Here is a 23117-nt window from a genome sequence, read left to right as displayed (position 1 = left end):
CACGAGAAGCTTGGAGACGAGCGCACGAAAGTCCACAGGCCACAGCAAACCCAAGCAACGAAAATTGAAAACGAAGCCTCGGGGATAATCCAAAAATTAATGTATTTTTTTAATAAATCAGAAGTGATTCTGATAAGTACGATCTTTAACAATGTATGTAATGTCTCCAAGATGTTTATTTCTGCATTAAAAAACTGAATATGGATGTACCAAACTGTATAAAACAATTTAGCTGATTTATAAAGAAGTAATCAATATCAAAGATATATTACGTGATAAATCTTAAATATCAAGCATCATTACTCTTAAAACAATGTAATTTTGCCACTAGAAATATCTAAAAAACAATGCATTTCTATAAATACACTTATAAAAAAGAGAGAGTAATCAGCGACATTTTGTGCGGAACACAGACGCTACTATGTGCGAATCGGATAGATATATAAAGATGACGTCATTTGTTTTCCTCGTTCAATCTTTAAAGACATGGCTTCCTTTTTCAGTTCAAACCCGTTCTCATCTCCTGTCGGACAGCGAATCGGTAAGTTTTAAATCAATTCTGAGTTGTTTAGATAATTGCACGTTACTTGATTTACGCGCTTATCAAAGTTCATGCAAAAATATGAAGTTTTAAACGGTTATTCGTTCAACCCCTGTCTGGATGGAAACGTGCATGCCAATTCAGTGAATTGCTAAATTGTTGCTTTATTATCCTTTCATTATCGATTTCAATTCCTCTTTTTAGAGCGAGCAACTGACGAGAAGTTAGCTTCCGAGGATTGGGCACTGAATATCGAGATTTGTGATATTATAAATGAAACTGATGAAGGGTATGACTAAATTGACTGTGATTGAACCTATGTGATGCTATGTTGTAAATTATTCAATAGTTTAGATATTTATGGTAATCCACAATCAGACATAACTGTAATGGGTGATCTGTATAGATGGTACAAAGTTATAGGCATAACAACCCCCCTGGTTGAGAGATACCTATGAGTTCATGAAGTATTTCCTAATGGTATATTGGAGATAGATTAAGTTGGCACACCCTTTTTGTAACTGGGGTGTACCATGAACTAGCTTGAACCAGGAGGAGCGTGTGTATTTATCAGATAATTGGAAACTCAATGAAACTGCTATGTCCTCACTGACCATGAAATCAATGCTTGTTTCAATGTGACTCAATATCTGGTTCCAATCCTATTCTTTTACTTAAATTTATGGATCCTTGCAAAAGGCAGGTTTATTGACGATCAATATAATCATGTCCTCATATATAATAAAAAATATATTGAAAGAATATCATGACTAAATTTCTCAATAAAAATTTCCACATTTCAGGCCTAAAGATGCCATCAAGGCTATAAGAAAAAGGCTTTCATCTCCAAGGGACTTTAAAGTTGTCATGTTCACTTTGACAGTACGCATAATTTCTGAGGAATTTTCAGAATTCTTATAATTATGTTAAATCAAATACCAATGTAAACATATATTTTCATTTTGCAGGTCCTTGAAACATGTGTTAAAAATTGCAACCGAAGGTTTCATATCTGTGTGGCTACTCAAGATTTCCTTCATGAGTTAACAAAATTATTACAACCAAAAGTAAGTCAGTTTCATAAAGCTTTCTTGGGGCCGGTTGTTCGAAAGGCATTCAGCTTAAACAGTGGATAAGTTCAAAATGGAAAACAAAATTATCTATTTATTGAACAACTGAGCTGAAATATTTCGATGTAAATAGTTTAATTGCCAATGGAAGTACATATTTGATGCATAAGATGCCGGTTTAACTTTGGCTTATCCACTGTAAACACCTTTCAAACAACTGGCCCCACACTATGGCTTTTGAGGTATTGAAATGAGTCTTTATGAAAGCAAACAACCATATGCTATTGTTGGAATGACTACATGACTCCCAGGATCATGTTACTTACTCATTTCAATACCTCAAAATCATTTCACGCTTCAATTAACCTCAGCTAAGTGGGATCATGTAAACAGCCCTGACTGAAAACACATCTTTTCTGATGAACCAAATCTTATTACTTTTTTCTTGACAGTACAATGCTCCTGTTATGATTCAAGATAAAATACTTGCCCTCATTCAAACATGGGCAGATGCATTCAAGGGCAAACCAGAGCTTGACGCTGTTCCTCATGTCTATAACAAATTAAAAACACAAGGTACAATAATCCACCTTAAATTAGGATGAACTGTGTGTGTACCATCCTGTGGCAAAACTATATACTTTTTAAGATGAAATTTGTATTGTATATATATATATATTTTTAGGAATTCAGTTCCCTGCCCAAGATCTTGACTCGTTTTCACCCATCTATACTCCAGAACGAGTAGGTTTATTTATATGATACAAGTAAATCTTATACAAATGAGTAAGACTGTTTTTAACTGATAAAGTTGGCTATCTAGCTATCTGATATAAATGAAGTAAGTTTAGTCCAGGTTTCCTCTGGTAGTAACACTGGATCAATAAGAGATGATCCTTACTGAACCTCTAGGAAGAACAGTTTAGAACTGATAGAGCTATCCAGTATAAATAAAGTTAGTTTAGTTTAGGTTTCCTTCTGTAGTAACACTGGATCAATAAGAGATGATCCTTACAGGACCTCTAGGAAGAACAGTTTAGAACTGATAGAGTTATCCAGTATAAATAAAGTTAGTTTAGTTTAGGTTTCCTCCTGTAGTAACACTGGATCAATAAGAGATGATCCTTACAGGACCTCTAGGAAGAACAGTTTAGAACTGATAGAGTTATCCAGTATAAATAAAGTTAGTTTAGTTTAGGTTTCCTCCTGTGGTAACACTGGATCAATAAGAGATGATCCTTACTGGTCCTCTAGGAAGAACAGTTTAGAACTGATAGAGCTATCCAGTATAAATAAAGTTATTTTAGTTTAGTTTTCCTCCTGTTGTAACACTGGATCAATAAGAGATGATCCTTACTGGACCTCTAGGAAGAACGGTTTAGAACTGATAGATTCAAAGGAAAACTTCACTGCTAACTTGTTGAATTTATTTAGTCTGTTCCTGAACAACAACCTGGGGATTCAGAACCAACACATCACGTAAGTGCAAACAGAATTAATGAAAAGACACAGAACTCAACGTCTGTAAAACCCAAAATGTAACGTATAACTTGTATTTTTCAAAGATGGTTCCGGGACTCCCCGCTGGTGTTCGTTCACGACCGGCGACGAGGCAACCCACTGCATCACGCCATACCACTGCACCACGCCATACCACTGGACCGCGAACATTAACCACTGAAAAACTTGCGAAGTTGAGGTCACAACTGGACGTCGTTCAAGGAAACATTCAGGTCATGTCTGAAATGCTAATTGCCGTCAAACCAGGAGAGGAAAGTCTTGATGACCATAGTTTACTTATGGTAATTGTTTTAATGAGTTAATTAAGTATAATTAGCCATCTCATTAAGGTAGCAAATTTGTACGATAGTTAATTTTAAGTGTAATTTAAAACGTATCGTTTTTTCAAATTAAGGAACTCAATAAAACTTGCCGTGCGATGCAAACTAGAATCGTTCAACTGCTTGATCAAGTCGGAAGTGAAGAAGTCACGGAGGAACTGCTTCGTGTCAACGATGATCTAAATAATGTGTTTATCAGATACGATAGATACGAGAGAAATAGAGCAGGTGCACTGGGCACTACCCAAGACCACACTAGACCCAGGCCCTCGCCAGAGCCATCGCAGGTTTGTTATGATCGGTGTTTGATCCAGCGAAATTTTTCAGGGTGGTGGCCTGGGTTGGTTTTGCACCCATGGTGCGAATACAATGAAAAGGACCTTGCTTGAACCTCTGAACTCATTCTTGCCTTCTAATTGTAGGATGTAGTTCAACTTCCAAGAGAGACGGAAACATGGTCAGTGGAATACAGTTTTGGGAAAGGATTTTTTTAGACAGTGGTGGTGCAACCTCCCCCCCCCCCTCGGGAGGCTTCCCCACCTACCTTATCTCCTTTGTAATGACTAGTTTTTGCACTTCCAGGGAACCAAATACCGCACCTCTAATCGACTTTGATGAGAGCGGAGGAAATACAACCTCTTCAACGCAGGAAATGGACGAAAGAATAGCGAGACAGTTTGGAGATATGGGTACGAATTTTGAAATGACGTCATTGATCTTAAAGCAACTTTCTTAGTGTGAAATCAGTGAATATTACGTCTTGTCGTTCCAGGTGTGACTGAAACCAACAACGGAGACGAATTCGATATGTTTGCACAGACGAGACAGAACACGTTTGAAGACAGCAGAAGAATGTACGAAAGAGAAAATAACCTTCTTCGCGCTGTGAAGTTAGTTCTAAATGCTCAATACAAAATCACTTGTATTTTCAGGGGCTCTACTTACGAAGACAACTCCTCGTCGTTACCAGACCGCACACTAGCAAGCGCTATGCACGTAGCAGAACCCGCTGAAACAACGGTAAGCCTGGGTTCATTCTTTCTTCTGCATTACAAGTGTCCAAAATATCAACATAATTCAACCTATAGCAAACGGACTACGATTTATTTGTGTTTGCTTCTAACTTTACTAAATTACCTTTGAAATGTAGGAGAATGAAGGCAAAGAAGCGAGGTAAATCAAGATTTGCTTGTGCTTTGTTCAAAAGGAGCTATTAATACGATTTGTATTTTTAAATATATATAATACAAGTTGCTTTTCCCTGGTATATATTCCTTGGTTTTAATAGCGTAATAAATTTTGCCTTTTTTGTAGTTCGGTTGAGGGTGTTGAGGACTGGCTTGCAACTTCAGACTTGGTAAGTATGACGAAAGTAGAAATGCTTTTGACGTTTTGTCCATTTTATCGCTCGAAATTTACTCGAGTCTTCTTTCCACAGCCATCGCAACAGCCTGCGTCGGAACAAACATCCATGACTAGTTCAGGTAAGTTGATACAACATTTCACAACTCTCACGAGTCTGGTCTACCTTAAAATAGTGTTAAACGAGGTAAAACTAGCTACTATAAAAGAAACTGATGTAAATACATTGCAATATAACCAGGGAGCAGCATGGCAGCGTCTTTAGACAACTTAGCATCAAATGTGGTATAACAACTGTCTAAAATAGACAAAACACTTCTCGACGTTTCGACCTGAAGGGCCTTCGTCAGGAGAGTTAGTGTTTACTACTTATCTATTATACCGCATTTGATGCTATGATGTAAAAACATTCAACTTTTTTTCACAGAATTTGACGCGTTCCTTCAACAGCGTGCAGTTTCTGGTGGATCAAGAACAAGCACTAAAAACAAACCCGGTCAGAGACAAATGAAAAAAGATGTCGACGAATCGGACGAGATGTTTGGACTATGATGCAATTATATCGGACACTAATATTTCTGACATAATCAATCGTTAATAACCTTGTGCTTCCACGCCTAAGATCTTTTCAGATCCTTTAGAAAAATTCTACTTTTGAAAAGAAGTTTTTTAAGAGGGATAGTTCGCTTGAATCGCAAGCCTGTGACTTTAACGCTAATACAACTGAGTAAGATAACGCTGGAGTAGAAATTAAAGCTAGTGTCTTAGTTTCTCTGAGTTTCCAGTAGAAATACTTGACACAGAACGCTGTGCTGTATGAAATTGGAATCAATAAACCCATTTCAATTTTGTGTAGAAATTTCGAGACTGACTTATGTTTACAAAATGTGCCAAAGTTACAATGCAAAAGTGATTTTCAAAATGTGCCAGGGTTTTTTCCCGAATGGCCAGTTTGTTTTGTATTTAAAAGCATTCATCTTTTTGCTGAAGAAGTTTAGATATTTCTACGCCGAATAGCAATTTTCAAAAGCGTCAGTTTGTGAAAGCACCCAACTGTTGACTTTAGGCAAATATGAACATATTTATCCTAAAAAATATATCCTTGAAGTTGTATTAGAGTTAATAGTGTCGATAGGCCGGAGACAAGGCTAGCTTCAACCATAAATTTGAAGCTATGGTTGACAGTGTGTCATCAATGGTAACGCCCGATTTCAAACTTTGATTGTATCACAATGTCATGGGTACTCCAAAGTCCTAATGCAGGCTCGCCCTCCCGGCAAAATAGCCCACGTGCAGGCTACGGAGTACTATATATAGATTTGTAAATTTCAAATATAATCGAAATATCACAGCTCATTTCAGCCCTGTGTCAATCCTGTGATATTTAATGGTTATGTTCCACGGGCCTTTTTCCTTGGTAAGGTTCCTATATGTAGGCAACAGTCGGAAGAATGTATTCATGCCTAACACTCTTACGGTCATCACAGCTTGGTTCAAAGTTCAGTAATAAAAATACGTTATTTCACACCAGCCTTCCTCGTGTTTTTAAAATCCTTTCACGCGAGTGTTCTGGGAATTCAACCCAGAAGCCAAACACTCGTGTTTTTACCAGTTCACGTACAAATAGGTTTTCTCGATTAGGTTTTGGTTTGGCCCCAGACATGGACACTGTTTTTAAAGCCAAACGAAAAGGAGGGAAACCGGAGTGCCCGGAGAAAAACCCTCCAAAGGCAACCTGAATTTCAGGTTACCTGACCGGCGGTCCGAATTTGGTATTTTCATTTAGAAATCGTCCGCAATGACAGTTCATGCTTTATTTATAGTTGACCGTTTTAGTTCCGCTTATCCGCACCGAGGTCCCAGGAATTGTCATGCAATTCTTGAGCTTCCTTAATTCGATCCTGGTGGTGGTCTAACGTGCGCAGAGCGCGTGCGCGCATATCGTCCGCGTCACAAAACAGCAGGCTCTTACAAATTTTTATTAAAACCGCGCTTTGTCCGACAGTGGCAACAAAAATTATGATCATGCTTTTTTGGAATCTTTCTGGCATTTTCGTTTTTGAAAAGGAATACTTCGTATTCACGACTTGCATGCTTTTTCAACTTAAACCGATGTAGACAACAGCACTCTTCTACTATAAGACATGCACTTCATCATGCACTGTTTTCATCATATTTTATACGGGCTCAACTTTTTCAACATGCAACTTACTCAATATGGGTACCCCCGTAACATCTGCTATACTACAAGAATCAATAATGTCCCTTACCTTTCGCACCGTAGCAAGTTACCTTTGGTTAGTTTGGTAAACAGTGTATTCAAACTCACTTGCTTCCTTTCTCCACTCAAACGCATTCTTCTTGAACGGCATCTCGACGGTGCGGCGTGCAAGAAATTAAAAAACATAGTAAGTGTGTCAAAATACAAAGTCTCTTCTTTCAAAAATAAAGTGTTCACTTTTTAGCCAAGAGAGTACTGTACAATATCAACCTACAGTTAAACAGTATACCCCCAGATAACCCCATACCCCGTCCAGTTATCATGCAGGGTAATATACCATGTAATATAGGAGCTATACTTTTCCTTCTTGTACAAACTTCGTCAAGTCAAAATATTAGATCATTCAGTCTTCATGTTTGACATTGACTAGATTTTCAGGGCTTAAACTGCAATCCGAAAAATTACTACCATTGTCTACCAACAAGGGAAACAGAAGAGTGCTATAGTGCCCAAACATCAAACAGTCATTTTTTTCTTTATTTCAATCTTCAATAATTCGAATTAAATGTTCAAAGACTAAAGTATAATTTTTGATGCCACTGACGGACGGTCCCTCGAAGCGTTCGCATTATAACAGGCTGAACAGAGAACTTATATAATCATATAAGTACTCGCGATTACCTTCGTATTAATCTAAAATTAGGCCAATACGAATTCTATAATATTTTCTCGCAGCGTGCGCGTCGATCATGCTAATTGCATTTTGTTACTTTCATTTTCCAACGTTTTCAACTGCCATCATGCAATGCATGCATCATCTTCCGCAGCTGTTAAGTCGTTATAATATTCACACGCAAGTGACAAAACTAGAAAAGTTTCATCGAGAAAGCTCGAAAACGTCTTCATAAGAGATGTGAGAAATTTTCTGTTAACATGCATTTCGAAAAGGGTGAAATGTCACTTGATGTGTGAATATACTAAGTTAGACCACCAGGAGGAATCAATTCAAGAATAATCATGCATTTACATAAATGACATGCACATGCATTACTCTAAGTAGCATACTATGGTATGTACCTCAATCAGCTTCTGCTTGAACACCCGTCTCGTCGTCCATAATCTGATCCTGCGATGATCCTTCATCATCTGATCCTGCGACGATCCTTCAACATCTGATCCTGCGACGATCCTCCAACATCTGATCCTGCGACGATCCTCCAACATCTGATCCTGCGACGATCCTTCATCATCTGATCGTGCGACGATTCTTCATCATCTCATCCTGCGACGATCCGGCTTCATCATCATGCAAAAATATTGTGTCAATAATTTCCACGACAGAAATATTTAAAGCATTCAGGATAAAATGATAATTGAAAACCCGATTGCACACCTCCAACATCTCCTACGCCACTCGTCCAAAGCCTTCGCATTGCGCACGCGAATACAAAATGTCATGCACGTTTTGTATGAAATAATCATCGTTTTCTTATAATGGTCCCGAGAAAACTGAACACTCGACTATCACCTACTTTCAGAAATACAAATTCTCATGCATTTTTATGTTTTAGGCGCTCTGTGAGCGATATTTTTTGTTCCGGACTATATTGTCGTTCAAGATGGAGAAAATACAAGTGATGGGGCCCCAAATCACTTGTATTTACTCCGCATGCGCTTGACACGACCAGACCCATGCAAAAACCGCAATCCGAAAATTTGAAAATCAAGGAGGTAAACAGAAGAGTGTTGAGTATATCTCAAGCCAAAAAAGCCAAATGCATATTTTACTCATGCATACATTCACCGAAATCGAGTTTTGTATTTGCGTGCATAAATGCCCCAAGGCAGGTCCGACATCTGACATTGATTCCTTGACGTTTCTTTCAGTCTAAAAAAAGGAAACCTTGGTAAAACCTAAAACTCACGGCGTACTTTTGGGGTATAACAAATTAGCATGGGAAGCGAATCAGCAAATGAGTCACTACAGCACGAAGCACCGAAGCAGAAAACGGTCTGAAAACACGCTCAGAACATTAAAATACTGAATAAACAGGCTGAAAGAACTTAGCACGATGTCAAGTCTAGCATAAAGTTCATATTCCAGTACGGATAATTGAAGAAATACACAAGATTTAGCAGTGAAAAACAGCAAGAATATGCCTCTACTCGCTAATCGCTTCTGGCTATTCAAATCAATACGGCAATCAAGCCGATTATTCATTTGCAAATCCTGGCAAAGAAGAAGGCCACAGATTCCATGAAGCCGAAGATCAGGCCAACAAATCTCAAACAAAATATCACCAAGTACCTGAGCAAGACTCTTCTAACTTTTCCTAAACTTCTTCGTGTGATCTTTTCTTCTTCTAATCGCCAAGTCTGAGTTTCTGCAACCTTTTAGTAGCTCAAAGAACATTCCAACGGACAATGCACTTTATCACTCCTTTATACAAAGCATTAAAAACAATAGATAATGAGGCATATCCCAACTGATTAACTATTGTTTTAAATGCGTTCGCCAATTAGAAACACGTCTAAAAGACACCCACATAGCTTCTAGCTACGGCCCTGGGCTTAATTCATTCTTCATATGGTCTATTGACTCCTAAAAAGTGCTTTTTATATTGCTATTATCGTTTAAACGTATTTAAGAAAACTGAAGGTATACTAAAAAGTAAAAATGGTGAATATTTCAAGCCCGCGGAGCGTTTTTCGTATTGCTGGGGCTCAGAACCGCGCACATGCTAGGAGAGTCCGGGAAAATTTTGAAATGATAGGTCTCTGAAATCGCCGCAAATGCCACTCAATTTAAGGATTAATGGAAAATAACAGATAGTATGTAAAGTTTCCAGCATGTTTGGCGCTCATAACAAACATTAAACAATATAACCATGCTTTGGTTATGATGTCAAATATTTTGATATGGATAACCACGCTGTTTTCAGAATGGTCAAATGCTTGTCCAATGTAAATGGTGGATAAACTTTGATTGTTGCTCCAGAGAACACAACTTAGGACGCGGATTTTGTTTGTCGGATATTAAGCACCAGTTGAATTAACCAATCAGAATCGAGTATTTTGAATTGAAATTTTGTCTGAGTTTGTTTTGAACTTCAATGGCGGACGTTGAAGGAGTTGAAGATTTGTATTGTATCGTGATATTCCGGTAGAAATTGTCTAAAACGCCTTTCCAAAGTTGGATAAAATCATGAGTGATGAGAATGATGAAGCCCATGATGTTGGTTAGTTATACTGCTATTTCATGCGTTGCCTGTGTTGTTTATTTTTTTGCTACGAAAGTTTATGAGATGTTTTGTGTTGTTTCGACAGGGTTTGTCTTAATTGCAAACGAAATTCTACAGAAGTGCAAGATAAATGGAAACGTGCAGTCGCTCAAAGAGTGCTCCGACTCCTTTTTTATTGCTATATATGAAGGAATATTGGGGGAGTCCTTGGAGGGTAAGGCTTTGTGCAATATAGTTTATAATAGAATGATTTTTAAAATTATATAGTATAAACAGTTTGCAAGGTTTGTACATTCAAAGATCAGTGCTTAAAAATGTACCATTCTTGTGTTTCTCAAGGTATCATAACCAATGCAGTATCTTATGAACAACGGATTTCAAACTGCAGCAAAGTCATTGAAGCGTTGTCACATGATGTTCTAAATGTAGACCTGTCCCACATTACAGCAGAGAATATTGTGGAAGGTGATGTACCAACAATTCAAAATCTTCTGGAAATATTTAAAGAGCTATTAGATTTCATCCTTGATGTGGACGATGAATTTGACCTGGACAATGCTGGTATGTGTGATAGCTGCTGGAATGGTTGTGATCTCAAAACGTTATGACCTCTGTAAGACTTTATCACGATGACATAGATCAATTTTGTGTTTTTCTTTCTCTTCATGATGTACAGGTGAGCAAGATGACTCCAATATCTTGTCTTCTGATCATGAAGTCATCTCTGATGTACTTCAAGAGGAACTTGGTCCATCAACTCATGCTTTCAGATTTACTCCAAAAACTACAGCTTTATCCTCAGATGGTTCAACAGTTGGAGAGCCTGAACTATCTTCAGTAAGTGTTTCAATGGTTAATGTCTCATCTTTTTAGTCACAATGGTTATGTTAAAAACTAATTATTTCAAAAACTAATCATTATAGATTCCAAAATGTAGCGATGTTCCAAGTTCACGAAATTCCGACCTTGACAGTAATTCCACTGATGAAATTATCAGAGAAAGTGAATTATTGGAACGTCAATTCCTAAGGTAAAATAATTTAGGTGGTTAACTATGACTAGACACAAGTATTCTGATCGACAAAACAATTTAAGGTTAAAAAATTCAAAGGCTTATTCCATATGTTGGACTAATTTTAGGGACTATCCTTCCTTGCGCAAGGTAATTAAAGATCAGGGGGTGCCTGTACACCCTGAACTTGCTACGTCAGGTAGGATTCACACCCTGGATGAATGTTCAGACCCACCCAGATATGAAGAAAAACTACCAAAAGGTCGAGATGAGGCTACAACAAGGGACAGATATACTGATGGTAGAATTAGAGAGGTGTGTGTATCTGGTACAACTAAGGATACTCGTGTATCAAGTGGTACCACTAGAGATGCCCCTGGGGCAAGAGGTACAATTACAGGTGCTTCTAAACCAAGTGGTACAACTAGATATGACTCTGGACCAAAGGGTACAACTTGGGATACTTGTGTACCAATGGGTACCACTAGAGATGCTTCTCTACAAAGTGGTTCAACTAGGGATATTCATGTACCAAGGGGTACCACTAGAGATGCTTCTTTACAAAGTGGTACAAATAGGGATACTCGTGTGCCAAGCGGTACCACTAGGGATGCCTCTCTCCAAAGTGGTACATCTAGGGATGCTCCTCCTATACCCAGCGATACAGCAAGGAATGCTATACGAAATGGTACAACTGGATGGACTCCTGTCTCCAGCACAGACAAATTACCTGGTCACGCGGACGACGGTGACACCATACGCAGGTTACGTGATTCATTTACAAAACCAGTGACAATCCCAACGGGATTACAAGCGAAATCACCAGACCATTCTGGTGAATACCCGTTTGGAACAGGGAAAGTTGGTGATGAAAGGGGGTATAGAAAGAGACACGATTATGGTGATTCATTAACATCGGCTGATACAAAACATAAATCTCGAGATTTAACGAATACAGAAATCCGTACGAAAGACAGGCCAGTGAAACGCGCAGAATTTCCTAAGCATGCCAAAGGAAGAAATGAACATGCTGGTTTGACAAAAAGACCTGAGTTGTCGTCTGAAGAACCAGGAACCACAGCCGCGAGTTTGACAGCTCGTAGAAACGGTGATATACCAAGTAAAGCCAAAAACGATCTACAATCTGAGAACGGTTTAACTGCAAGAGGAGCGAGAAAAATCGGTGTTCAGGATACAGGTTCTGATTTTGGTGAAGCACCGATTCGTTCAAAGAAAAAATCAACTCATTACAGACATGATTCTGATCCCACAAGGGATTTCACGGACATAAATGGACCGAGGACTGTTGACGCCAAATCACGACCGGGTGCGTTGGGGATTAGGAGGGTGAATAGGGGAGACCGAGGGATAGGTAGGGATGGCAATGGATATGGTAAGGGTAAAAAGGGTGAAAAGGACAAGCGACCTCGGGGAGTAGTAGGTGGGCAAAGAGGATCAAGGGGTGTTAAGGTGATGAAGGAGGGGATTGAGCAACGAAAAGCAATAGGGGTTAAAGGGGGATCTATTGAGATCAAGGAAGTTGGACAAAAGGAGGGTGATGCAGTGAATTCAGTGGTTTCAGAGGATATGAAGAGACATACGGATGGTTCGGAATCGTCAGGCGTGTTCTGGGACGATCAAATATCTCCATTGGATGTCTCCGAAAGATTGCGAAACCCGAGTCAAGGACTCGCATTTGACGAGGTTGGCCTCGCCAAGAAATCGTCCGAGTATGAAGCTCGTCATCAGAGACTCGGGAAGGAAAAAGAATCACGTGATACACCTGTGGTCCGTCACTATCATCATCATTTTCATCATGCAAGTTCTGAAGACTTAGTACGTGATGTAGACTTGAGTGAAAGGGCTCAGAGTTTTGAGAATGTCGCTAGATCGAGAAATAATGAAGAACTTGGTTCAAGTCTCACAAGAAAGGGTAAGTTAGTAGATCTCTAGGAAGAACAGTTTAGAACTGATAGAGCTATCCAGTATAAATAAAGTTAGTATAGTTTAGGTTTCCTCTTGTAGTAACACTGGATCAATAAGAGATGATCCCTACTGGACCTCTAGGAAGAACAGTTTAGAACTGATAGAGCTATCCAATATAAATAAAGTTAATTTAGTTTAATTCATTTCAGATCCTAGAAACGCTGACCCAGAACCACGTCATACACTGAGAAAAGATGTATTAATGAAAAAAGATGATGAAATATCTCTAAAGAAACGCTCAGTAAAATTCGATGACAATGTCGACACCTTCTTAATCACGAACAGACTTGAGAGACTGAAACGAGACATGGAAATTGAGCGAAATGAACAAAACAGGAGGGGAATGCGAATAAAGAATGGTTATGACGGGTATTTGGATCGTTTAAATAAAGAACACAGACGAATGGAAAAAGAACTGAAAGGAATACCAAAGGTAAGATGGTGCTTTTGACTGGCACGTCAAAGGGTCGTGTCTTGTCTGTGCATTAAAAGCGATGAAATATTTTTCAGAAAACCAAAAAATCGAGCCCCTATCGTGCGAAACGTGTCGTGTCTCCCTCTCCACGTGTCCCTCAGAAGAAGGCAAGATATACCAGTACAAGAGCTAGGAAACGAAGCAGCTCAGCTAGTCCCAAGGTCCGCAAGAAAAAGAAAGCAGGTATACGAGAGAGCTGTTTTCCATTGGCTTTTTATGAGTTTTGGTTGCGGTATATATTACTATAATATAACCCAATACTCATAATGGAACGTGATTGTGCCTCTAGGGAGGATTGTGTGTTTCTTCCTGAAGTAACGTTGGACGTTCATAGGTTTCCTCCTGTAGTTACACTGGATCAATAAGAGATGATCCTTACTGGACCTCTAGGAAGAACAGTTTAGAACTGATAGAACTATCCAGTATAAATAATGTTAGTTTAGTTTAGTTTTCCTCCTGTAGTAACACTGGATCAATAAGAGATGATCCTTACTGGACCTCTAGGAAGAACATTTTAGAACTGATAGAACTATCCAGTATAAATAAAGTTAGTTTAGTTTAGTTTTCCTCCTGTAGTAACAGTGGATCAATAAGAGATGATCCTTACTGGACCTCTAGGAAGAACAGTTTAGATCTGATAGAGCTATCCAGTGTAAATAAACTCAGTTTCCCTATTAGTAAATATTGTTTTTTCAGCCAAACAACTTGAGAAAGGTGACGTTATTTTACCAACATTACTTGACGAGTTTCCATTTCTTCATCTTTCTCCGCACACGCTGCAAACGATGAGAAAGAAACAAACTCAGCAACTCTTGAACCTTTCCAAGTCTTCGCAAGCAGATAAAAGACAGACCAAAACACAAAAGGTTATCGAAGACGCCGAGAAACGACAGCAAACGTTGCTGAAAATACTTCGCAAAGATCTCCAACACAATGAAAGAATGGTAAGTCTGACTGTTGATTCCGAGACGAAATTTCAACTAGAGCGGTTCGACCCAACACCGCAGAAATTGGTGTTGATGAAGTTTAACTCCGTATCGCTATCGAAGAGAAAACTATTGAATAAGTTCAAAATAGTTCAATTTTTCTTCTCAATAATGCATTCTGCAATCTTTTGACAGCTCATCTGACACATCTGACAGCTGTGAAATGGCCATTTTTAGGCTTGAAGTATACACACGAGGTTTTTAATTCAGACGATTCGTTTTTACCGTGTACAAGCTTCAAATCTTTTGTGCAAGTCATATTTTTTTGAGCATTTATAAAAATCTTTTTCCTCGCCAAATTTGGGGCCTAAGAATTGTGACTAAGTCTAAGCAATTTCTGCGGTGTCGTTCCATTCAAATGTAGTCTAGGTGGGATAATATTCATACGAAAATATATTTTGCATGCATCATGCCGAAAAGGCAGTTACCCAAGTAAAGTCCTCACTTCTTAATGTTTGGCTTTTTGAACGAAAGGATATCTCAAACGTAGAGGTGCGCCAGTGTTGGTAGTATTATTCAAAATGCTTTATTTTCCATGCAGCGTGAGCAGAAACAACGGAAGGAACAGGAACGTGCGATACGTTCAAGACTTCGTGAAAAACGACACGCGACTGCGAGAGCACGCAGATACTACGAAGACTACCAGTTACGAATGAGGGCAAGAATGTTGAAACGACGAACGAAAGAGGAACAGGTAAGAAGTTATGATCGAAAATCCTGTCTGATCTTAATCCTGGTTATCATTACTTCCTAAATCCACGCCATAATCCTGTCTGTTCCTAATCCTGTTTATCATTACTTCCTAAATCTAGGCTAAAATCCTGTCTGATCCTAATCCTGTTTATCATTACTTCCTAAATCTAGGCTAAAATCCTGTCTGATCCTAATCCTGTTTATCATTACTTTCTTAATCCAGGCCTAAATCCTGTCCGATTTTAATCCTCTTCATCAATCAGTACTCACTAAAACCCCGCCCATATCCTGTCCGATCCCATCTCAATCCTGTTTATCATTCTCCCTAAACCTGTCTGATCTCAATCATATACCCCCTAAATACACCGCGAATCCCACCGGACCTAGTTCCGATTTGGTTTTTACTACCTAAATCTAGGCGTATCGTGCTCGACCTTAATCCCGTTGATCTCACTTTCACAGGTTTTCAAGAATCTGTTTGAGGACGGTTTAGAAATTCAAAAACAACGAGTCCGTGAACTACGTTCATACGCAAAAGAACAGCGAGAGTTGAGAGCTTTGAAACAACAAAATGAACTAGAATCCATCGAAAATTAGTATCCTTTGTTATGATGGGTGGAATTTATTTACCTATGGATCTGGTTAAACTCTCTCAATTCCACCAGATCTGACCACCTCCTTCTGTAAACCCTCTCTGTAAAGGGCTCTCGTTTGCTTGTGAACTGGAGAAATTTTGCCAGTCTGAAGTTAGTTTTCTGTTGTTGAACCTTGACAAAATGTGTACAGTTACCATGATCAGTATTCGATTTTAGCCGAGGCGATCGCACAGGAAAAAGAAGCGCTTTTGATCAGGGAGAAAGCACAAGAAAAGGTATGAGCTGACCACGTGTGTTCATTCCTGTATTCGACGGAATTAACTTATAGAGCTGTCCATCATCACTAAAGTTAGTTTAATTTCGGTTTCCTCCTGTAGTAACACTGGATCAATAAGAGATGATCCTTACTGGACCTCTAGGAAGAACAGTTTAGAACTGATAGAGCTATCCACTATCAATAAAGTTAGTTTAGTTTAGGTTTCCTCCTGTAGTAACACTGGATCAATAAGAGATGATCCTTACTGGACCTCTAGGAAGAACAGTTTAGAACTGATAGAGCTATCCATTATCAATAAAGTTAGTTTAGTTTAGGTTTCCTCCTGTAGAACACTGGATCAATAAGAGATGATCCTTACTGGACTTCTAGGAAGAACAGTTTAGAACTGATAGAGTTATCCAGTATAAATAAAGTTAGTTTAGTTTAGGTTTCCTCCTGTAGGACACTGGTCAGTAATAAAACGTATTTTACTTCCAGGTTATTCATCAAATGCAACGCAATCTTCGCCAGAAACTTCAAAAGGAAGTCTCGGACATACAAGAGACTCTCGTTCGTGACGAAGATGACGCGTACTTCCGACGACTGGACGCCGAAAGGCTCCGACGTCAATTGCAGATGACGGCGTTTCAAAACCTTAGCTGAGACCACTTTGATGGTCACGTGAAGTAAGTAATCCAAACACGTGAAGAAGTGATCCAAGCGGAAAGGTATCTATGCCATTCGCTGAGAAACGACAAACTGTAAGTAATCCTGTTAGTATAGTTTCATATATTTATATATAATCCATTTAAAAATGCCATAAATATGTAAAAATGTACGAATTGGACTCAAAAGAGACATTCTAAACAATAAGTCATTCGTAATTTATTTAAACTAGAATAAAAAGCTGAGCAAAATCAGTTCGCAAAATATGAATACAGCCATATTGATTTGCATTAGTATCAATTCTGGTCGTCTAAAAAGGCAATATTTTCGGGAAAGCAAAATCTAAGATTTATTACATCACAATAAAATATATACAACACGAAAAATAGCGATGACAGGACAAACTCTATGCAACCTATATCATCTCTTTGGCCTGTAACTGTTGCTGCGTCTCATTGTTAACACCCCCCGTCTTATTAATTTTTCCTACAATACCCCCCCCCCCCTCTGCCGCATCGTCTTTCGAAGTAACACATTGATAATTTCATAAAAGCAGTTCTCAAACACGAGACATTGGAAAGCCTGGAAGAAATCTTAGATGTTTAACCGAAGCGTGTAAATCCTTCGCGCGGCGCGTTTGGTAATTTCAAAACACTAGCCTAACTTATAGTAAAATACGATCCAAATTTGACTGGAGAATGATCTGTTTGCAAGCCTCAAAGACGAAACGAATGTTATTTGTGTCTATCGCCGTCGTGAAGTGATAGAAAAGAGATTTTGAGTGGTCCAATCGTTTGGTATCAAACATCATGTACAGAAAGCGTTTCACGTCCGTCTCTTCATGAGGATCCCCTTTGAACGATGGAAAATAGCGTTTAATGTTGGTGTGACGGATTTTCACTCGTAATTGGTCAGTTTTGTTGAAGAACAAGATCACGTGTGTTCTTGCAAACGTCACACTGTTCACGATGTCGCCGAAGAGATCTAATGACTCCTGTAAACGATTCGTCTGACGGTCCTCCGCCAGAACTTCGTCGTATTCGCTGGCTGAGACGAAAAAAAGGATGGATGTGACATTTTCGAAGCACGTCACCCATTTTTGACGGTAATGCCGCTGACCTCCAACATCGACGAATACAAATGGTGTCTGCGAGACCTCTGTGTGATACTCGGTTATTCCACGCGAGATTTTTCGCGATCTCAACACGTCTTCTTTTGTTGGAAGATAATCCTAGAGAAATATGTATTGCTTGTTTATTTTGGATACATATGCTAGGCTATTGTGTACCGTGCTATGCTAATTCTATACTAATAATATACTAATAATATGCTAATGTTATGCTAATGTTATGATAATGTTATGGTAATGCATTCTATGCTATGCTAATGTTATGCTAATGTTATGATAACGCTATGCTAATGTTATACTAATAATATACTAATAATATGCTAATGCTATGTTAATGTTACGCTAATCCATGCTGTGCTATGCTAAGTTATGTTATATTTCTCATGGTATGATATATGTAGTATATAGTACTGTATATATAGTATGACATAATTTACCTCGTCTTTAATTACAGCAAGTCTTTCCATGAAATACTCGGTCGAATCCGGCTGTAAAAATGAAAAAATCAATAGAATTTGAAGCGTGTAAAACATTTCAAAAAAACTGCACATAACAATTCCCGGAGGGCGGAAATTCTTTGTGTCCTATTTCAGGAAATATGGTTAAACGTAGCGTGCCAAAAATCCTAATGTCTTTTTAACACTCTTAAATCATAAATCTCTCACAAATAACAATTCAAAAAAGAAACATAGCTGAATAGCGAAGTGTGATAGGAAACCTCAAGATAGTCGAATACATTTCACCTTAACAAATGTGTTTGCAATTGTTTTTGAAGAACATATTGACGTCAATACAAGGGCAGACATAAGGATGAGGTTATTTCCTTTCACGTCACTTGTTGTTTTCCCGTTAGCTGTCTTCCATTAACCATTTATTAGCAAAATGCACGTCATCAACAATCTTTTTCGTATTAAATCATGGAGCTATTATGACCTAGGTACAAACAACCAACTGGTGGCTTTCACCTGTTGTACCTCGACCGAACATGAACCAATGTCTGCTATTATAAGGCAGCCTCGTTCCCAGGGGCTTTAAATAAAATAAATATAGGAACACTATAGGCTTTTTTAAAGCTTAAAAGCTTCAACGCGGTATTGTTTTTGTTTAGTGTTGCCAAATCCTTCATTTCGTATGATGACGCAAGACAAATCATGCAATAATAGGGCACGCGTCCGTTAGCCTTTAACCCTCTTTACATTGCACAACGGTTGAAAAACATATTTGCTGCTGTAATGACCACTTTAGGCTTGATCAATTTCGTCTCTTAACTATCAATAGCTCATCAGTATGGATAAAAAAATGAGACTTTAAAACATGGCGCGACACTTAAATCATTACAATCAGTCAAGCCATAAGGATTACCAGAATGACAGCTCCTTCCGTATTCGCTGCCAAATTACTCTCTAGATGTTTTCAAGGAAAAAATTAATCGGTTTATGAAATATTTGAAATAATAAAGTTGTTGCAAAACACCTTGCCCATATATTTATGCTATTGACCCGTCTTAGCCCGGGCAAACGATTATTTCCTAGTGGTTTGAGCAATATTCCTATCGGTTGTATGCATTTATGGTGAGCGTAAAAATTCGGGCATTGTTGGCTAACGTTAGTTTATCTGATACCTTCCAGACAACATTCAAGAATTTTGGATCAAACACTCTCTGATGTACGTGTTGTAACAGCCCTTGACATAATGTGTCAATAGTTAGAACGGGCTTTTAGAAATTGATGCGTATCATTCGTTAAAAGCCAGATGTTTTTTATAATTCTTGGATAACGATTTTTTTCTTGCCATAAATCAAACTGTGGGAAATAATGTTAGAATGCGGCATCTTGCTGACTAGTGCCATGAAGCGTAGCGTATTTTAGAGTCGCGTAATATGTTCGTAGTTAATCTTAACTTCCATTTTTGTCGGTGAAGTCATTTTCACCGATGGGAAATAGTCCGGATGTAAATTTGTCTTTATTTCTGTATTGAAATTGGTCATTCGTAACTGCTGCACACACATAGAAATATTCTATCACATCCGCCACCTTGACATGTTCACGACACTTACGGCGACTAATTGGAAACAAGGCAGAAGTCTGCACACGTCTTATAGCCATTATGTGCGCGCGCTGTTTGAAAAGAAAACAAGTTATATTATATTCCTCGTTATTGAAACCACAAAATCGAGAAATCTGTAGGGTCTAAAACAATGGAACACAAAAGCATATGTTTCTTACACTTTTGGGATTTGTGAATTGCCTGCCTAACTGCACAGATGAAACGTATAAATTAACTTTAATTAGCATGGTGATATATTTGCATAATTCGCGCCACATGCGAGGTGCCCTCCCATGATTTTAGAGCCGGTTCGGGTTTGGTCGACATGCTAGAAAAATTGTCTCCCACATATAAAATCTTATTTCAGCAAGAATCTCGTTCCAGCGTGCCTTTGTCACATGCACTTAATGTTCCTGCACGATAAAGTTAACTGGTGTTTGGCTATCACAATATACCCATGTTTACTTTTCCAACCATTTCGAGACATATTAATGAGATCGCAAGAATTGGGAAGATTAGTATCTAGTATTGAAATCATCTCACTTATACTGTATTCATAGAGCACTGACTGCACAGTTACTAGTATACCACTTTTATATAAAAGCCCGTTTTCCACTAGGCGAAGCGAACAGATAAAAAATAGGAAGCGATTCTACTTTTTCGCGGCGATTTTTTTCGCAAACCAATCAATCACAACACTGGATTTCAGATATTGCGATTCCCGTCGCGCGAATAAATTCGCTTGGTGGAAAACAGAAAACTCTTTTCCTCTCATCTCAAAATCGCGAGCTCGCTGCTAGTGTTTGCATCGAATTAAAATGAATTGTCAAGCATTGTGATTGGACAAAATTACTCGCCGTAGTGAGCTAGTTTTTGGGAAAAGTGGGTGCGAGCCTTAACCTTGGCCCGGCAGATATCTTCCACCTTTGCCGGTATTTTCAAAACTTCATTTAACCTGGTCCCAACATCGACATTCTTTTTAGATTACATTTCCGAACTTAAAGCAGAATATATCTAATGAAAAAATAGCTTCTCTCTGTGCTGAAGACGAGATTTGTTGATTTTGGACTGTTCTAGTTTCAACTAAGAAAATATTTGTTCATCTGCCAACTACGTTAATCTTCCCCACGCAATAAATTGGTTATTAGTGGCCTTTATTTGCTTTATGAGCAGTCATCATCGCACAATGAAAATATGAAATGAAGCCAAAATCATATTTGTTTATATAAAATGGCTTTACAACATCACACAAGTCCTAATTAAACATTCCTGACATTTCCGTCTTTACGACTAAAGTATTTAACTTATGGCATATTCACAATTCAAGTCGGGCAATGATCCATGTCAGGAAGCATGCGTAGACTATTGTCTACAGTCTTGTGATGTAAACTGTCTAGTTTTAGAGAACCCAGACTTCAAAACAAACGTTATTGCATTTCATTCAATTCAGCAATCGCCCTCTTAACCCATCTAAATCGACGTGCTTCAAAGTCAGATATCCGATCCTCCGCTTAAAAGACTTAAAGGCATATGCACCTTGTGAATTATCCTCTGGGCTAAATTGTGTGTTATCATATATTTCAACTACATACGCTATGAGATTCACAAGGAAAAATGTCATTCCTATTTCGTGTCATCACCGTAAGAATACTTTCGTAATTCCTTTCAATTCCGCGTCTATACTACTTGGAACTTATTTATACCCCCGCATGTTAACAGAGGTGGCTGTTAATTCCCACACTCAATTTGCCCAGTGAGACTAATGGAGTAATCCTTCTTTTTCTGCGTGACCAAAGACTGTGTATGATTCATGCTCCTATGACCAACTTCATTGCATCGTGATAAATCGTGGTTGGAAAAGAGCATATGGAACTCGGCATTTCATAAAACGCTAACTCCTTAAGCTACCGACTAGAATTGTCCCTAATCACCTGAGGCAATTTTGCCTCGTTACTAATTAAATTGAAGTTCTATGCAACTTGATGCATACCTTGGACACTTGCACACAATCCTAGCATAGAAGGAAATGTTAGGCAATTGACATTTTCACCCATTAACTCGAATTCTGGTAGTTATCAACAGTTAGCAAACAGCGTGTTAACAACATATGATAACATTTTGATGAACTATTGTTTTAAAGAACCTGCCATGCATATGTTTGCACCTACCAACTGAAACTCCCTTTTGCGGCTGTACGCTGTCTGTATTCCTTTATCCTTCCATAGCCTGCCCACTATCTCCACGTTCTCGATGAAGACGCTTTGATCGACGCAACGTGGTATCTTCCATCGCAGTAGTTCCTGAGCCTTCGTCTCGAATGTCTGGTTTCCCCAAGGAATACGCAACTTCTCTCTCGCATCACAGAGAACCTTTATCGCCTTAAACACGTTCGTGTAGATAACGTCCCGGAATTCCAGTAAGTCTTTCATGTCGAAATCCTCGCCGTAAATGATTCGCATCTGTTTCGCGAATGTGCTTTTCCCCGTCTCGCCCGCGCCGAGAAGAAGGATTTTCACCTGTCGCAAGGCGCGCAAGCTCTCCAAGTACAACTCCTTGTCCAAATCGCGAGAGTGGCGCGCTTCTGGAGTATAATAGGACGCACAAAGACAGGACATTTTCCACCTCGCCGAAGTTTGCGCGCAACGATGCTAAACAGACCTTATCAGTCCGCGCGATTATCGAATGATTAGCATAAATGCCGCGGATAGCTTTTACAACCGTGTCTCATTATTCAATGATAGGCATTAACGTTTATCGCGTGTTGACGTGGGCAGCGAGGTTTTCAATGCGTTCGGATTTACACCCCCAAGACTAATATCATATTTCATTGGAAAAATCTTTAGGTTCGAGGCGACTCGATGCGGTTATTGCCTCATAGTCAACCACATTATTTATCCCTTTTATCCCTCATTTCGAAACAAGTCATAAGTATGTCAAACAGGATCATTAGACTTTCGACTCTAATGGCCCAGCGAGGAGCATTGAAGAAACCAGA

At 38.8% G+C, this 23117-nt stretch overlaps 3 protein-coding genes across 4 annotated transcripts; 2 read left to right on the top strand and 1 right to left on the bottom strand.

Annotated features, from left to right (window-relative positions):
- The first annotated feature begins 459 nt into the window (after window positions 1-459).
- On the top strand, window positions 460-5873 carry LOC114519577 (TOM1-like protein 2). The gene is made up of 17 exons (XM_028539727.1): window positions 460-541; window positions 746-830; window positions 1345-1423; window positions 1510-1608; window positions 2064-2187; window positions 2297-2355; window positions 3046-3090; window positions 3177-3413; window positions 3527-3739; window positions 3875-3909; window positions 4035-4141; window positions 4225-4306; window positions 4385-4472; window positions 4603-4625; window positions 4767-4809; window positions 4891-4936; window positions 5242-5873. Exons 1-17 carry the CDS (start codon window positions 487-489, stop codon window positions 5364-5366), a joined length of 1545 nt encoding a protein of 514 aa, XP_028395528.1. The 5' UTR covers window positions 460-486; the 3' UTR covers window positions 5367-5873.
- Window positions 5874-10153: 4280 nt separating this feature from the next.
- LOC114519557 lies at window positions 10154-17721 on the top strand. 2 transcript variants are annotated; one of them, XR_003686584.1, is made up of 14 exons: window positions 10154-10274; window positions 10363-10491; window positions 10617-10838; window positions 10954-11114; window positions 11201-11307; window positions 11418-13222; window positions 13425-13708; window positions 13786-13933; window positions 14447-14694; window positions 15278-15430; window positions 15892-16025; window positions 16216-16300; window positions 16780-17042; window positions 17662-17721. XR_003686584.1 is itself a non-coding variant. In XM_028539706.1 (13 exons), the coding sequence occupies exons 1-13, from the start codon at window positions 10241-10243 to the stop codon at window positions 16942-16944; spliced, it is 3675 nt and encodes a 1224-aa protein (XP_028395507.1). In that variant the 5' UTR covers window positions 10154-10240; the 3' UTR covers window positions 16945-17250. The 2 variants fall into 2 exon arrangements, 1 of the variants encoding a protein (XP_028395507.1); XM_028539706.1 differs by lacking the exon at window positions 17662-17721 and having other exon boundaries at window positions 16780-17250.
- Window positions 17478-22790, bottom strand: LOC114519558 (guanine nucleotide-binding protein subunit alpha-12-like). Its single transcript, XM_028539707.1, has 3 exons — window positions 22291-22790; window positions 18514-18564; window positions 17478-18178 (listed from the first exon to the last, which is right to left on the bottom strand). The coding sequence occupies exons 1-3, from the start codon at window positions 22735-22737 to the stop codon at window positions 17612-17614; spliced, it is 1065 nt and encodes a 354-aa protein (XP_028395508.1). The 5' UTR covers window positions 22738-22790; the 3' UTR covers window positions 17478-17611.
- Between the last annotated feature and the right edge of the window lie 327 nt (window positions 22791-23117).

Source organism: Dendronephthya gigantea, unplaced genomic scaffold (assembly GCF_004324835.1).
Source record: "Dendronephthya gigantea isolate DGI-Jeju-01 unplaced genomic scaffold, DenGig_1.0 000013F, whole genome shotgun sequence".
Classification (NCBI taxonomy): Eukaryota; Metazoa; Cnidaria; class Anthozoa; order Malacalcyonacea; family Nephtheidae; genus Dendronephthya; species Dendronephthya gigantea.
This window is presented reverse-complemented; position numbering and strand designations above follow the sequence as displayed.

Bases quoted from the DNA above. Each gene is read 5' to 3' on its own strand.
- LOC114519558 (XM_028539707.1), bottom strand. From the start codon at position 22,737: ATGTCCTGTCTTTGTGCGTCCTATTATACTCCAGAAGCGCGCCACTCT. The intron at 18,565-22,290 runs GTAGGTGCAAAC...TCATTTTTACAG, and splicing joins GCAAAAGGGAGTTTCAGTTG to CCGGATTCGACCGAGTATTT. The intron at 18,179-18,513 runs GTAAATTATGTC...ATATTTCTCTAG, and splicing joins TTGCTGTAATTAAAGACGAG to GATTATCTTCCAACAAAAGA.
- LOC114519577 (XM_028539727.1), top strand. From the start codon at position 487: ATGGCTTCCTTTTTCAGTTCAAACCCGTTCTCATCTCCTGTCGGACAG. The intron at 3,414-3,526 runs GTAATTGTTTTA...TTTCAAATTAAG, and splicing joins ATGACCATAGTTTACTTATG to GAACTCAATAAAACTTGCCG. The intron at 4,810-4,890 runs GTAAGTATGACG...TTCTTTCCACAG, and splicing joins GGCTTGCAACTTCAGACTTG to CCATCGCAACAGCCTGCGTC.
- LOC114519557 (XM_028539706.1), top strand. From the start codon at position 10,241: ATGAGTGATGAGAATGATGAAGCCCATGATGTTG. The intron at 11,308-11,417 runs GTAAAATAATTT...GACTAATTTTAG, and splicing joins TTGGAACGTCAATTCCTAAG to GGACTATCCTTCCTTGCGCA. The intron at 15,431-15,891 runs GTAAGAAGTTAT...TCACTTTCACAG, and splicing joins GACGAACGAAAGAGGAACAG to GTTTTCAAGAATCTGTTTGA.